This window comes from Lepidochelys olivacea (assembly GCF_965140295.1).
Source record: "Lepidochelys olivacea isolate rLepOli2 genome assembly, chromosome: 20".
NCBI lineage: Eukaryota > Metazoa > Chordata > Testudines > Cheloniidae > Lepidochelys > Lepidochelys olivacea.
The window spans coordinates 18,073,473-18,087,113 of record NC_140430.1 but is presented as its reverse complement, the minus strand read 5'-3'; the positions used below and the strand labels follow the sequence as shown (position 1 = coordinate 18,087,113).

At 43.7% G+C, this 13,641-nt stretch overlaps 1 protein-coding gene across 1 annotated transcript in view; it reads right to left on the bottom strand.

Annotated features, from left to right (window-relative positions):
- The window catches only part of LOC311510463 (venom factor-like), a gene marked incomplete at its 5' end in the record, with an annotated part of 52,356 nt that extends 45,140 nt beyond the window's left edge, over positions 1-7,216 (bottom strand). Inside the window, 4 exons of the mRNA XM_084610125.1 lie at positions 360-430; positions 2,334-2,490; positions 4,615-4,807; positions 7,146-7,216. Of these exons, the coding sequence (XP_084466251.1) occupies positions 360-430; positions 2,334-2,490; positions 4,615-4,807; positions 7,146-7,216 (492 nt within the window). The remainder of the gene's footprint in view (positions 1-359; positions 431-2,333; positions 2,491-4,614; positions 4,808-7,145) is intronic.
- Positions 7,217-13,641: the final 6,425 nt, after the last annotated feature.

Below are 13,641 nucleotides of genomic sequence, written 5' to 3'. Positions count from 1 at the left end.
TCAATCAGCTATTAACTCATCTCCTATCCTTACCATGTTTTTATATGTTTGCAGTGTTGTAGCCATGTTGGTCCCAGGATATGAGAGTCAAGGTGGGTGAGGTCATATCTTTTATTCTGTTGATGGACGAGACAAACTTTCCAGACACACAGACTTGAAGAAGAGCTCTGTGGAGCTCAAAGCTCATCTTTTTCCACCAACAGAAGTTGGTCCAATAAAATATATTACCCCACCCACCTTGTCTGTCTCATGTTGTATCAGAGTGTTTACATTCAGCGATGTTAGTTAAAACAGTTTAGTTTACAAAACTCAATTCTTACAGCTAGTCATTGTGACAAAGTGACGGGAAAATGTCTTACCTGAAATTCAACAATAACTGGTTTCGACACTGGTTCCAGTTGATGACCCATAGAGAAGATTCGACAATAGACTGGAAAAAAATTCAGAAGGCAAATTAATGGTTGATTGCTCTGTCAGGCCTTGGGTTGGTTTATTTCACTTTAAACAGAGCACAATCTGAGATATCCTGAGTATACGGGTAAAAATATAGGAAACAAAAGGGAAGGATGAAATTAATAGGCAGCGTGTTTAAAACAAACAAAGGGAAGTTCTTTGTCACACAACACAGAGTCAATTTGTGGAACTCATTGCCATGGTATGTTGTGTAAAGGCCAAAAGTATAACTGGGTTCAACAAAGAATGAGCTAATTTCATGGAAGATTGACCATCTTGGCTAATAGCCATTGGTGGAGCTGCTCCAGGTGTCCCTAGACCCCCAACTGCCAGGAGCTGGGACTTGACAACAGGAGATGGATCACTCGAAATTGTCCTGTTCTGTTCATTCCCTCTGAATCATCTGGCACTGGTCACTGTCAGAGGTAGAATACCGGCCTAGATAGATCACTGGTCTGACCCAGTTTGGCCTTTATGTTCTTACTTTGGGGATTTGTTTAGATTGTTCCCCAACTGCAGCTTCTGATGATGGCTTTGCGACTGCATGCATATGTGCCAGGAGAAGTTAGGCTGAGATAAAAAGATTTTATTTCCCACAGGCCACAGAACAGCTGTGAAATGTAATGGCTGTGTCACTATCAACCTAAAATGGAACTGAAAAATAATTTTGAAGTGATGGGTCCATATCCCCTTCCCATCCAGGTCTAATCTGTGTATGGTACTTATGTGGCCCCCTTTTCTGTAATATATGGACGCCTCACAATCTTTAATGTGTTTATCTTCGCAACACATCTGCAAAGCAGGACAGTGCTTTTATTTTCATTTGACAGATAGGGGAACTGAGTTACAGAGAGGCTAGGCAACTTCTCCAAGGTCACACAGAGTTTATGGAAGAACAGGAACTTGACCACCAACCTCCCAAGACTTAGACTAGTGCCCTAACCACTTGACCATGCTTCCTCTCTTCCCCATCAATACTGAAAGCTCTGACAATTCCATGGAAAAGTCCTGAGGCATCATTCACTAATGCTTTGTACCTTGTGTCCAGAGTTGAGTGAATGATTTTTTGGGGGGTGGGGTTCAGTGGCCGAACTGAAAAAAAATCCCCCCAAATTTTTGTTCCGGGTCAACACGAAATGGAAGTTTGTTTGGTTTTTCTTGCCAAAACAAAATGATGAACTATTACGATAGGGCAACGCCCTTGCATGAAGTGTATTATGACTGGTAAACATTTTGTTTCGGGTCAAACAAAATGTTTTATTTTGTTGAGTTTTCTGGTGGTTTTTACTTAAAAGCAAATTTAGCTGAATTTCTAAACGGAACATCATTTCCAAACAAAACATCAAAATGTTGTATTTCAAAAACAGAATTAATCACTTTGACTTAAAAAAATTAATTTTTTTCCAGTCATAACTATTCTCCAAAATCAACCTGAATTCATGAAAAGTTTTGGTCAATCCAAAACTGAATTTTTTGGAGCATAAACTATTTGTCTGAAAAATTTCACCCAGCTCTACTTGTGTTTCACCCAGGGCAGAGTGGAGTAAAATGCTACCTCTGGCATGAGTGCAGAGTTCTGTTCTGGGAGCGATATAGGACTAATTTGCACAGGTGTGACTGATGATCCAAGGTGCACGGCAGCGGATGATCAGGTGTTAAGAATGACCGTTCCCTTGCATGGAGTGTACTGCAAATGGTCAAGTACCAGTGAATGGTAACATAGTCCTGAGGATGGGGACTTAAGAAGCCATGAATGAAATACAGAAGAATTAAAACCAGAAGACGAGAGACACAATAATCTCCACAGTATGCAACCTGCAGCAGATCTAAAATGAAGTCAGTGCACCCAAAGCCCAAAAGGGGTCAGAAGAAGGCAATACCTGTAGATCCAGGTGTGTAGATGGTTTTATCTGTCTGGATGAAGATGTAGCCACCGTGGAAGGTGACCAGAACCACTTTCTCCAAGTTGAATTGCGGGCTTTTGGCTTGGACAGCCACATACTGTTTGCCATCTTTCTTTAGGTCTTTGGTATGAACCTGAGTGAAGATTATTCAGTCTGGAGTTATTAGTTCAGCAGGTCAATAGTCACCATGGATAAAGTATCCATGCAGGAACAGTGAAACTTAATCATAAATCATGTTAGCAATTCTTACAAAAGTTACAAAGCTCCATGAAAAACACTATGTCATAAATTTCCCCTTGATCCATCTATTTGCTCAACATCTATTGTTAAAAGACATTCCAGTCACAAGTCAACTGTATGCTATGGCCCTTACAGGGATAATAAAGCTGCTATTCCTCTCTGTAGTTTGGCCACCTTGGTCCTAAAATACTAGTCAACACTGGAACTGGCCAAAACTCGAATTTCTATTCCCTGCGAAATGCCGACATTTTGAAGGTCATTTTCGTTCAGAATCGGAACAAAACCAAAACATGTTGGTAACTTTGAGGCAATCAAAACATTCCATTTTGAGAAAATCAAAACATTTTCTTCCTTTTTTGACTTTATTTTGTATTGCTATATATAATTGAATATACAATTAAATACATTTCAAAACTCTACGTTATTTCTAAATGAAAAAAAAATTCTATTTCAATAAGGCCAAAACATTCCATTAAAAAAAAAAATCAAAACAGACATGTTCCCGTGGAACGTTTCAAGGTTTTCAAGCATTTTCCAATCAAGAAATGTTCAGCCAGAAAACTTTCTACTAGCTCTAGCCACCAACTGAATGGGGTTGCAGTTGACTGGAACACCCACTCATCCAAAAACTCATGGCCAGGGACTCATTTACCTATACAACAGTCAGACCTTGATTTGGTTTTGTTAAAAGGTCACAATCAACTTTAAAAAAAAAAAGAAATCATCACACTTCTACCTGAAAATGATGACCTGTTTTTGTTACAAATGTCCCCTAAATTCATCATCGTGGAAAGAGATGAGGGATGAGATCATCAGCTCTTTCACGGCCTCTTTACACCAGGTAAAAGGGCCAAAGTGGTGTAAAGGGCCCCTAAAAGCCCCATATCTGGCCAGGGAGGATACCTTCAGGCCCAAGAACTGAGCGAATAAAGCTGCCTTCTGAGGATCCCTTCGTTAGCCCTGGCATAGGACGCATGCTGTTGCGGAGATGCATATCTGGACTGCAGCCCACAGTGCAGCCCTAGGAGGTTGCTCTAACTTAGTCAGGTTCCTGGGGCTGTCCAAATAAACTGGATGTCGTGGAGCAGACCAGGATAAGGAGGGTGCAAAGGTGGTTTAAAGCTAACACCCATTTGTGCCTTTGATGACATAGGAAAGGGGAGATTTTCAATTTCACTGCCCCCCCTCTCCACTCCCCGCATCTACTTAGTTGTCAGAACTTCTGTTGTCTGGGTGGAATTTTCCCATCGCATCCAGGGAGAGGTGTAGAAAAAAACAAAACAAAACGTAAAACATGATTGTAAATCACAAAAATTGGTAGGAGGGCTAGGATCCAAGGCAGGGGTAGGAGCTGAAATTGCTTATAACTCATTCTTTTTATATCAATTAGACTACACTTTATTATTCTAATGCCCAGAGGCCCTAAGCAAAGCCAAAGCTCCCATCTGTTAGGTATTGTACAAACACAGGGTAAGGCCTTCAAGTCTACGAATCGGTCCCTGTCCTGAAGATCTTACAATTCATATAGACAAGGCAAAGAAAGGACTACAGGAACAATGACTACTGGGGGATTTTAATCAACTGGCTAAGCGATTTATTTCCCCCCCCTTTGGTGGAAATTACCCAAAAACATCCGTGTTCCCAACGCTCATGATTTTACTGAGATTTTCATGATAGTCAGTATTTTTCCTCAAAGCTCCAGCTCCTGGATTCATGTGATTAGGTGCAAATCTCAGCTTTCCTGTTTTTAAACAAGGAAATTCTTGTAGTTGCAGAGAAAAGCTTGAAAACGTGACTCAAGTGCACCCGAAAGGCTCAGAAACCAGAAGACAAACAAAATGATCATGGGGGTGAGGGGAGGGGGGGAAGCCGTCATGATTTTTAAGCCAAACTCATGACTTTTTGATGCCTGACTGATGGTTTTTGAATATCTGGGATTGGCACCATTGAAACATATATTGTGATTTGGTTTAACCATTTGTTTTGCTGAGCGATCTGAGGCTGGGGTTTTACGCACCTTTATTATGGCTGTGCCCATCATCCCATTGTCAGAGTTCAGGTTGGTTTTGACTTGGTATAAAATGAGTCTCTTCAGAGGGAAGTCGTGTACGGTGATTGTCACCTCGGTTGGAGTGGTGAGACCATGAGCTTCCACCACGATCTTCTCTTCGCTGTCCACCCGCAGAACGTTAGGGGTGATCAGAGTGTATCTATGAAATGTTTATTCATTTACAGAAAGTCTTTGACAAGGTCCCTCACCAAAGTTCTTAAGCAAAATAAGCTGTCATGGGATAAAAGGGAAGGTCCTCTCATGGACCGGTAATTGGTTAAAATATAGGAAACAAAGGGTAGGAATAAATGGTCAGTTTTCAGAATGGAGAGAGGTAAATAGTGGTGTCCCCCAAGGGTCTGTACTGGGACCAATCCTGTTCAACATATTCATAAATGATCTGGAAAAAGGGGTAACCAGATAGTTGGCAAAATTTGCAGATGATACAAAACTACAGAAGATAGTTAAGTCCAAAGCAGACTGCGAAGAGTTACAAAAGGATCTCACAAAACTGGGTGACTGGCAAACAAAATGGCAGATGAAATTCAATATTGCAATGCACATTGGAAAACATTATCCCATATACAATGATGGGCTCTAAATTAGCTGTTCCTACTCAAGAGAGATCTTGGAGTCATTGTGGAGAGTTCTCTGAAAACATCCACTCAATGTGCAGCGGCAGTCAAAAAAGCTAACAGAACGATGGGCGTCATTAAGAAAGGGATCAATAATAAGACAGAAAATATCATATTGCCTCTATATAAACCCATGGTACGCCCACACCTTGAATACTGCATGCAAATGTGGTCGCCCCATCCCAAAAAAGATACATAGGAATTGGAAAAGGTTCAGAAAAGGGCAACAAAAATGGTTAGGGGTCTGGAACGGCTTCCGTATGAGGAGAGATTAAGAAGACTGGGACTTTTCAGCTTGGAAAAGAGACGACTAAGGGGTATATGAGAGAGATCTATAAAATCATGACTAGTGTGGAGAAAGTAAATGAGGAAGCGTTATTTACTCCTTCTCATAACACAAGAACTAGGGGTCACCAAATGAAATTAATAGGCAGCAGGTTTAAAACAAACAAAAGGAAGTATTTTTTCACACAGTGCATGGTCAACCGGTGGAACTCCTTGCCAGAGGATGTTGTGAAGGCCAAGACAATAACAGGGTTCAAAAAGGGACTAGATAAGTTCATGGAGGGTAGGTCCATCACCAGCTTTTAGCCAGGATGGGCAGGGATGGTGTCCCTAACCTCTGTTTGCCAGAAGCTGGGAATGAGCGACAGGGGATGGATCACTTGATGACTACCTGTGCTGTTTTTCCATCTGGGGCACTGGCATTGGCCACTGTCAGAAGACAGGATACTGGGCTAGATGGACCTTTGGTCTGACCCAGTATGGCCGTTCTTATGTTTTTATGTACTACATTTTAAACTCCATCTGAGACACCCACTTCCCCAAGCACGCCTCCTGCCTCTTCAGCACCAATGAGCGTCATACCATCCCCGCCCACCTCCAAACCACAAAGCCCAGGAAATGCAGAGGAAAGCAACTGACCCAGAGAAATCACCTTCTCTCTCAGACAACCCCTCACCATTCCTCTAGCAAGTCAACAGTTGCCTACCACGGTCACAAATGTGACACCCAGACAACTGAAATCTTTCTTCTGTGAGATGACAGGGTTCCCATGGGACAACTCTATGTTTTCCAGCTTGTGGCTTTCCTTTGGGTGTTATTTGCCCATTGGAACTTTAACTCATTTAAAGGTGTCTTTTCTTAGCTTCATAATACCAGAATTTAGGAATTATACTATGTGGCTACTAGTAAGGAGCAAAGGGTCATATTTGAAATCTCCTTTGGATAAGCTTGCATAAGTTGGTGCCAAGCCATAAACACATTCACTGGAACGAATCTCAAACTAAAACTCCAGGCTGGGACATCATTTTTTGAAGTCTAGCTCTTGCCCCCCCACAAGATTTACACAGCACGGTCAAGCAAAGTTCTCCCTTCACCGGGAGAGACGCAGCCAACCACGCCTACTGCAGACATCTCAGTAATGAGATCTGAATTCACAGGAACGTACAAATCCTCAGGCAAAATTGTTACCAAGTCTCAATCACTGATTTTCATCTCAAAGCCGTTTCAAATCAGTGCAACGCTGCTGACTTCAATGTAGTCATTCCTGATTTACACTGCTGTACGTGAGAGCAGAATTTTGCCCAATGGGAGGGTTGCCTTTATCCTCAGATTATAGAAATTTGGCACCAGAGTTCCACTTTTCAGGTTAAAAAGCTTCCAAATTCTACAATCCTGAAATAATCTGAAAATGAATGAGGTTGACAAAGATCACAGCAAATGGGAAAGAGAATTTCTGAAGCTGGCTCCCACTTGTCACGGAATTTCAGCCAAGGAAGAATAATTAAGGGTAGCCTCCACTCAGTCCAACGAACCCCAGGTTAATATCTTCATCTGCTCAGAATCACAGGAGGTACTTACAGATGGCTGTGAGAAACGGCTGGGAAACAGAACGCGAACACGGCCACTAGGTAGAGAACACGTCCCTCCATGGTGAGGAAGGTTGAAGTAGTAGCTTCTACCAGGTTTATTTATATTCATAGAATATCAGGGTTGGAAGGGACCTCAGGAGTTCATCTAGTCCAACCCCCTGCTCAAAGCAGGGCCAATCCCCAACTAAATCATCCCAGCCAAGGCTTTCAGAGTCCAATGTAAACCAAGAGTTTATGCAAACCACTAAGCAGTTATTGAATTTTGGGAAGGAGCCAAGGCAGCTTTGCATTCTTACTAGAATGACCTAGGAGGGATATTTGGATGGTTAGTTTGATGTTTGTTCTGTTATTTATTCAGGCTAGTGACAGCCAAGAATGGCCAAGCTCAAATCTAGGGATGGGGAAATTGCTCAAAACACATCTTGTTCAGATCTCCACAGGGAACCAAGTGCAAGGATTGGGAGTCAGGACTCCTGAGTGCCATTGCTGTCTCTGCCACTGCCTCACCATAGAACAGGGGTGAGCAAACTGCACCTCACCAGCCATTTTAAGCCGGGCCTTGAGCTCCCACTGGGCAGTGGGGTCTGGGGCTTGCCCCCCTCCGGCACTCCAGCTGGGGAGCAGGGTTGGGGGCCGCTCCACGTGGCTCCCAGAAGCAGCGGCATGGCCCCACTCTGGCTCCTACGGGTGGCTTTGCACGCTGCCCCCTCCCCAAGAGCCGCCCCCGCAGCTCCTATTGGCTGGGAACTGTGGCCAATGGGAGCTGCAGGGGCGGCGCCTGTGGATGGGGCAGTGGGCAGAGCCACCTGACCACGGCTCCGCATAGGAGCTGGAATGGGGACATGGCCACTGCTTCCGGAAGCCGCTTGAGGTAAGCACCGCCCAGAGCCTGCACCCCCAACCAGAGCCCTCACCCCCTCCCACACCCCAACCCTAATTTTGTGAGCATTCATGGCCCGCCATACAATTTCTATTTCCAAATGTGGCCCTCGGGCCAAAAAGTTAGCCCACCACTGTCATAGAATCCTAGGACTGGAAGGAACTTCAAGAGGTCATCTAGTCCAGTCCCCTGCGCTCATGGCAGGACTATATTTTATCTAGACCATTCCTGGCAGGTGTTTGTCCAACCTGCTCTTAAAAATCCCCAATGATGGAGATTCCACATCCTCCCGAGGCAATTTATTCTGGTGGTTAACCACCCTGACGGTTAGGAAGTTTTTCCTAATGTCCAACCTAAACCGCCCTTGCTACAATATAAGCCTTTTGCTTCTTGTCCTATCCACAGAGGTTAAGAAGAACAATTCTTCTCCCTCCTCCTTGTAACAACCTTCTATGTACTTGAAAACTGTTCTCATGTCCCCTCTCAGTTTTCTCTTCTTCAGACTAAACAAACCCAAGTTTTTCAATCTTCCCTCATAGGTCATGTTTTCTAGACCTTTCATAATTTTTGTTGCTCTTCTCTGGGCTTTCTCCAATTTGTCCACATCTTTCCTGAAATGTGGCACCCAGAACTGGACACAATATTCCCAGGGAGACCTAATCAGTGTAGAACAGAGCGGAAGAATTACTTCTCATGTCTTGCTCACAACACTCCTGCTAATACAGCCCAGAATGATGTTTGCTTTTTTTTGCAACAGCGTTACACTGTTGACTCATATTTAGTTTGTGATCCACTATGACCCCCAGATCCCTTTCCGCAGTACTCCTTCTCAGGCAGTCATTTCCCATTTTGTATGTCTGCAACTAATTGTTCCTTCCTAAGTGGAGTACTTTGCATTTGTCCTTATTGAATTTCATCCTATTTACTTCAAGACCATTTCTCCAGTTTGTCCAGGTCATATTGAATTTTAAGCGAATCATCCAAAGCACTTGCAACCCCTCCCGGCTTGGTATCATCTGCAAACTTTATAAGTGTACTCTCTATGCCATTATCTAAATCATTGAGGAAGATATTGAACAGAACCGGACCCAGAACTGATCTCTGCGGGACCCCACTCGTTATGCCCTTCCAGCATGACTGTGAACCACTGATGATTACTCTCTGGGAATGGTTTTCCAACCAGTTTTGCATCCACCTTATAGTAGCTCCAACTAGGTTGCATTTCCCTAGTTTGTTTATGAGAAGGTCATGCGAGAGACTATCAAAAGCTTTACTAAAGTCAAGATATCATATGACTATGGTCAAGTTTTCTGCTGGGTGTGCCTGCGTGTAACAGAGCTGGCTGCCTCCCTAGTGCCCCTTGTGGCCGGAGGCTGCTCTGCAGCCTCCTGTCTCAGTTTCCCTCTTGGTTCCTCAAATAAACTCCAGATTACTCTCCAAAGGTAATTAAGATATTTCCTTCCTGGGATCCAATTTATTTAGTCCTGACACACATTGGCCACCTCAGGCCCCAATCCTAGTTCAGTGTCCCTCCACTCTGTGAGAGAGCACTTCTTTCCTGAGCTGGGTCCCAATTTAAGGTCTCTCTCTCTCTCTCTCTCCCGCCCCCTTGGGTACGGAGTCCCCATCCCTCCTTCCTGGAGCTGTGTCCTTTACTCTCTGCAGGCCCCCCTAACTAGAGATCAGCCGCCTGGCTCTGACTTCCAGGATGCAACCCTTCTCCCGATCAGGGTCTCCAGCAGGAACCTCCTGCTCACTGCAATTCCTCTCTGTCATAGCTTCCTCTTTCTGCTCTCCTCTGGCTCTTTATAGCAACCAACTGCCTTCTATCTGGCCTCATTGAGAGGCTGTTAATGAGGCCCAGGTGGGCTGGACCAGTTCCCCCTTAAAGGGCCCGGTTTCTTTGTCTGAAAAATGGGGCAATAAATATTAATAAATAAGACCGCAGTGCTAATGGCTGCCAGCATCTGAGCCTTGGATGCAAAGACAGTCACAGAACCCATTAAAGCCCGTGGGGAAGCCCAGCACCGTTAGAGGAGTCTTTACCCAAGATCTGCCTCTAACTCTTCCAGAATGGTGCTCCTTCTTGGCAGGAAGTTTTTTTGTCCGTTTGTTGAGGCAGAAATTGGAGCCTCACAAAATGGAGCTCTGGGGCGGGTAGATCCTGAGCTAACAGGAGCACTCTGGAAAGAAGGACAACTTGTCCTGGGGAGGGAGAGGGATCAGAGACACCAGGGTCTAAAGCTGATCTCATGGATTAGTTGAGCAAAAACATTTGCAGTTGGGCTTCTTTTCCCAATAAGAGTACAAACGGTGACTCCAACACTTAACACAAGAACGGCCATACAGGGTTAGACCAATGGTCCATCTCGCCCAATATCCTGTCTTCTGACGGTGGCCAATGCCAAACGATTCAGAGGGAGTGGACAAAACAGGGCAATTTACTGAGTGGTCCATCACCTGTCATCCAGTCCCAGCTTCTGGAAGTCAGAGGTTTAGAGACATCCAGAGCACGGGGTAGCATCCTTGATTATCTTGGCTAATAGCCATTGATGGATGTATCCTCCATGAACCTCTCTCATTCTTTTTTGAACCCAGTTATACTTTTGGCCTTCACAACCTCCCCTGGCAATGAGTTCCACAGGTTCACTGTGAATTGTGTGAAGAAATCCTTCCTTATCCTTCTTTTAAATTTCATTGGGTGACCCCTGGTTCTTGTGTTATGTGAAGGGGTAAATAACACTTCCTTGTTCCTTTTCTCCACACCATTCATGATTTTATAGGCCTCTATCATATCTCCCCCCCACCGACTTCTCTTTTCTAAGATGAACAACCCCAGTCTCATTAATAAAAAGAACAGGAGGACTTGTGGCACCTTAGAGACTAACCAATTTATTTGAGCATAAGCCTTTTTGACAGCCGTTGCACATTGAGCAGATGTTTTCATAGAACTATGCCCAATGACTCCCAGGTCTCTTGCTTGGGGGGGTCACCCATCATTTTCTATGTATAATTGGGATTATGTTTTGCAATGTGCATTTCAGCATGGATAAATGTAAAGTATTTCATCTGCCATTTTCTTGCCCTGTCACCCAGTTTTGTGAGATCCGTTAGTAACTCTTCTCGGTCTGCTTTGACCTTAACGATCTTTATTGTCTACAAACTTTGTCACCTCAAGGTTTACCCCTTTCTTCAGATCATTTATGAATTTGTTGAACAGCTGGTCCCAGCACTGATCCTTAGGGGACCAGTGTTCCCTCTAACTTTTTACATCCATGTGCAGAATGAATTCTGTTACGTGCACCCATATGGAGGTGATGTGTGGTGGGGGTGGGGCCAAGGGCTGGGGCACAGGGTTGGGGTATGGGGCGGGGTGAGGACTCTGGCTGGGGGTGTGGGCTCGGGGATGCAGGCTGCAGCGGGGAAAGAGGACTCCCCTCAGCCCTCTCTCGCTGCACCAGCTCTGGGGCTGGGGGAGAAGTACCTCTCCCTGCCTGCATGGCCCTGCTACATGGCTTAGAAGGAATGTAGTGGGGGACCCAGCTATTTTTACCTGTCTCCACTGTGAAAACTGAGTTTATTCCTACCCTTTGTTTCCTATCTTACAACCATGTATTGATCCACGAGAAGACCTTCCTTCTTATCTCTTGACCCTTTTCTTTGCTTAAGAGACTTTGGTGAGGGACCTTGTCAAAGGCTTTCTGAAAGGCCAAATATAGTATATCACCTGGATCACCCTTCTCCACATGTGTGTTGACACCCTCAAAGAATTTAAATAGACGATGAGGCATGATTTGCCTTTACAAAAGCCATGTTGACTCTTCCCCAACAAATCGTGTTCAGTCTAGCTGTCTGATAATTCTGTTCTTTACTATAGTTTTAACCCATTTGCCTGGTACCAAAGTTAGGCTGACCAGCTGAATTTGCTAGGAACATCTCTGGAGCCTTTTTTAAAAGTCAGCATCACATTAAACATTCACCCGTCAACTGGTAACAGAGGCAGATATAAGCAATCGGTTACATACCACAGGTAGTAATTCTGCAATTTATATTTGAGTTCCTTCCGAACGCTTGAGTGAATACCACCTGGTCCTGGTGACTTATTACTGCTTAACTTATGAATTTGTTCCAAACCCTCCCTTTATTGACATCGCGATCTGAGACAGTTCCTCAGATTTGTCACCTAAGCAGAATGGCTCAGGCATGGGAATCTCCCTCACATCCTTTGGAGCGAAGATCGATGCAAAGACTTGATTTAGCCTCTCTGCAACCACCTTCCTTGAGTGCTCCTCCAGCACGTCAATCATCCAGTGGCCCTGCTGATTGTTTGGCTTCCTGCTTCTGAGGTATTTAAACATGATTTGGGCCTCGTTGGTTAGTTACTTTTCATATTCTTTTTGGCCTACCCACTTATACTTTTACACTTGACTTGCCAGAGTTTATGTTCCTTTCTATTTTCCTCAGTAGAATTTGACTTTCAATTGTTAAAGGATGTCTTTTTGCCTCACCGCCTCTTAGCAGTTGTTTAGCTATGATTGCTTGCTTTTTTTGGCCCTCTGACTGTTTTGTTTTGTTTTTAATTTGGGATATATGTATAGTTTGAGCCTCTATTATGTTTTTTAAAAGTTTCCATGCAGCTTGCAGGCATTTCACTTGTGAGTGTTCCTTTTAATTTCTGTTTAATTAGCCTCCTCATTTGTAATTCCCCTTTTTGAAATTAAATGCTACTGTGTAGGTTTCTTTGGAATTTTCCTCCCTACAAGATGTTAAATTTAATTACATTATGATCACTGTTACCAAGTGGTTCAGCAATATTCACCTCTTAGACCAGATCCTGGGCACCACTTCGGTCTAAATCAAGACTTGTCTCTCCCCTCCTGGATTCCAGGACTAGCTGCTCCAAGAAGCAGTCATTAATGAGGTCTAGATATTTTATCTCTGTATCCTGTCCCAAGGTGACATGTTCTCAGTCAATATGGGGGATAGTTGAAATCCCCCATTATTATTGGGTTTTCTGTTTTGTTGCTCTCTAATCAACCTGGGCATTTCACAATCAGTGTCACGATTACGGTCACTAGTATAGTCCCTCCTGCTATACTCTTGCTGCTCAAGCAAGGAATTTCTATCAGCGATTCTATGATATTGTTTGATTCATTTAAGATTTTTACTATATTTGACTTTATGCTTTCTTTCATATATTGTGCCACTCCCCCGCCAGCACGACCTACTCTGTCATTCCTACACAATTCATATCCTGGTATACTGTGCTCCATTGATTATATTAATATCCTCATTTAATACCAGGTATTCCACTTTGCTCATCTAAGTATCTAGACTTCTTGCACTTCTACACAAGTACTTATAAAATGTGTCAATTTTTCCATTGTCGGCCTTCATAGGATGGAACTAGACTCTTTTCTGTTTGACTGTTTCTCCTCAGTTCCTACCCGTACTTATTGGGGACGTATGTCTGTCATTTGTGAGTACTGCACCCTTGCAAGAAATGCAATCGTAAACCTGGGGATTTAGGGTTTGACATGTCTGAGCCCCAGTACCAGGGGAAAAAAAAATACAAAGTTGCTTTTGATAAGTTTCAATTTTATGT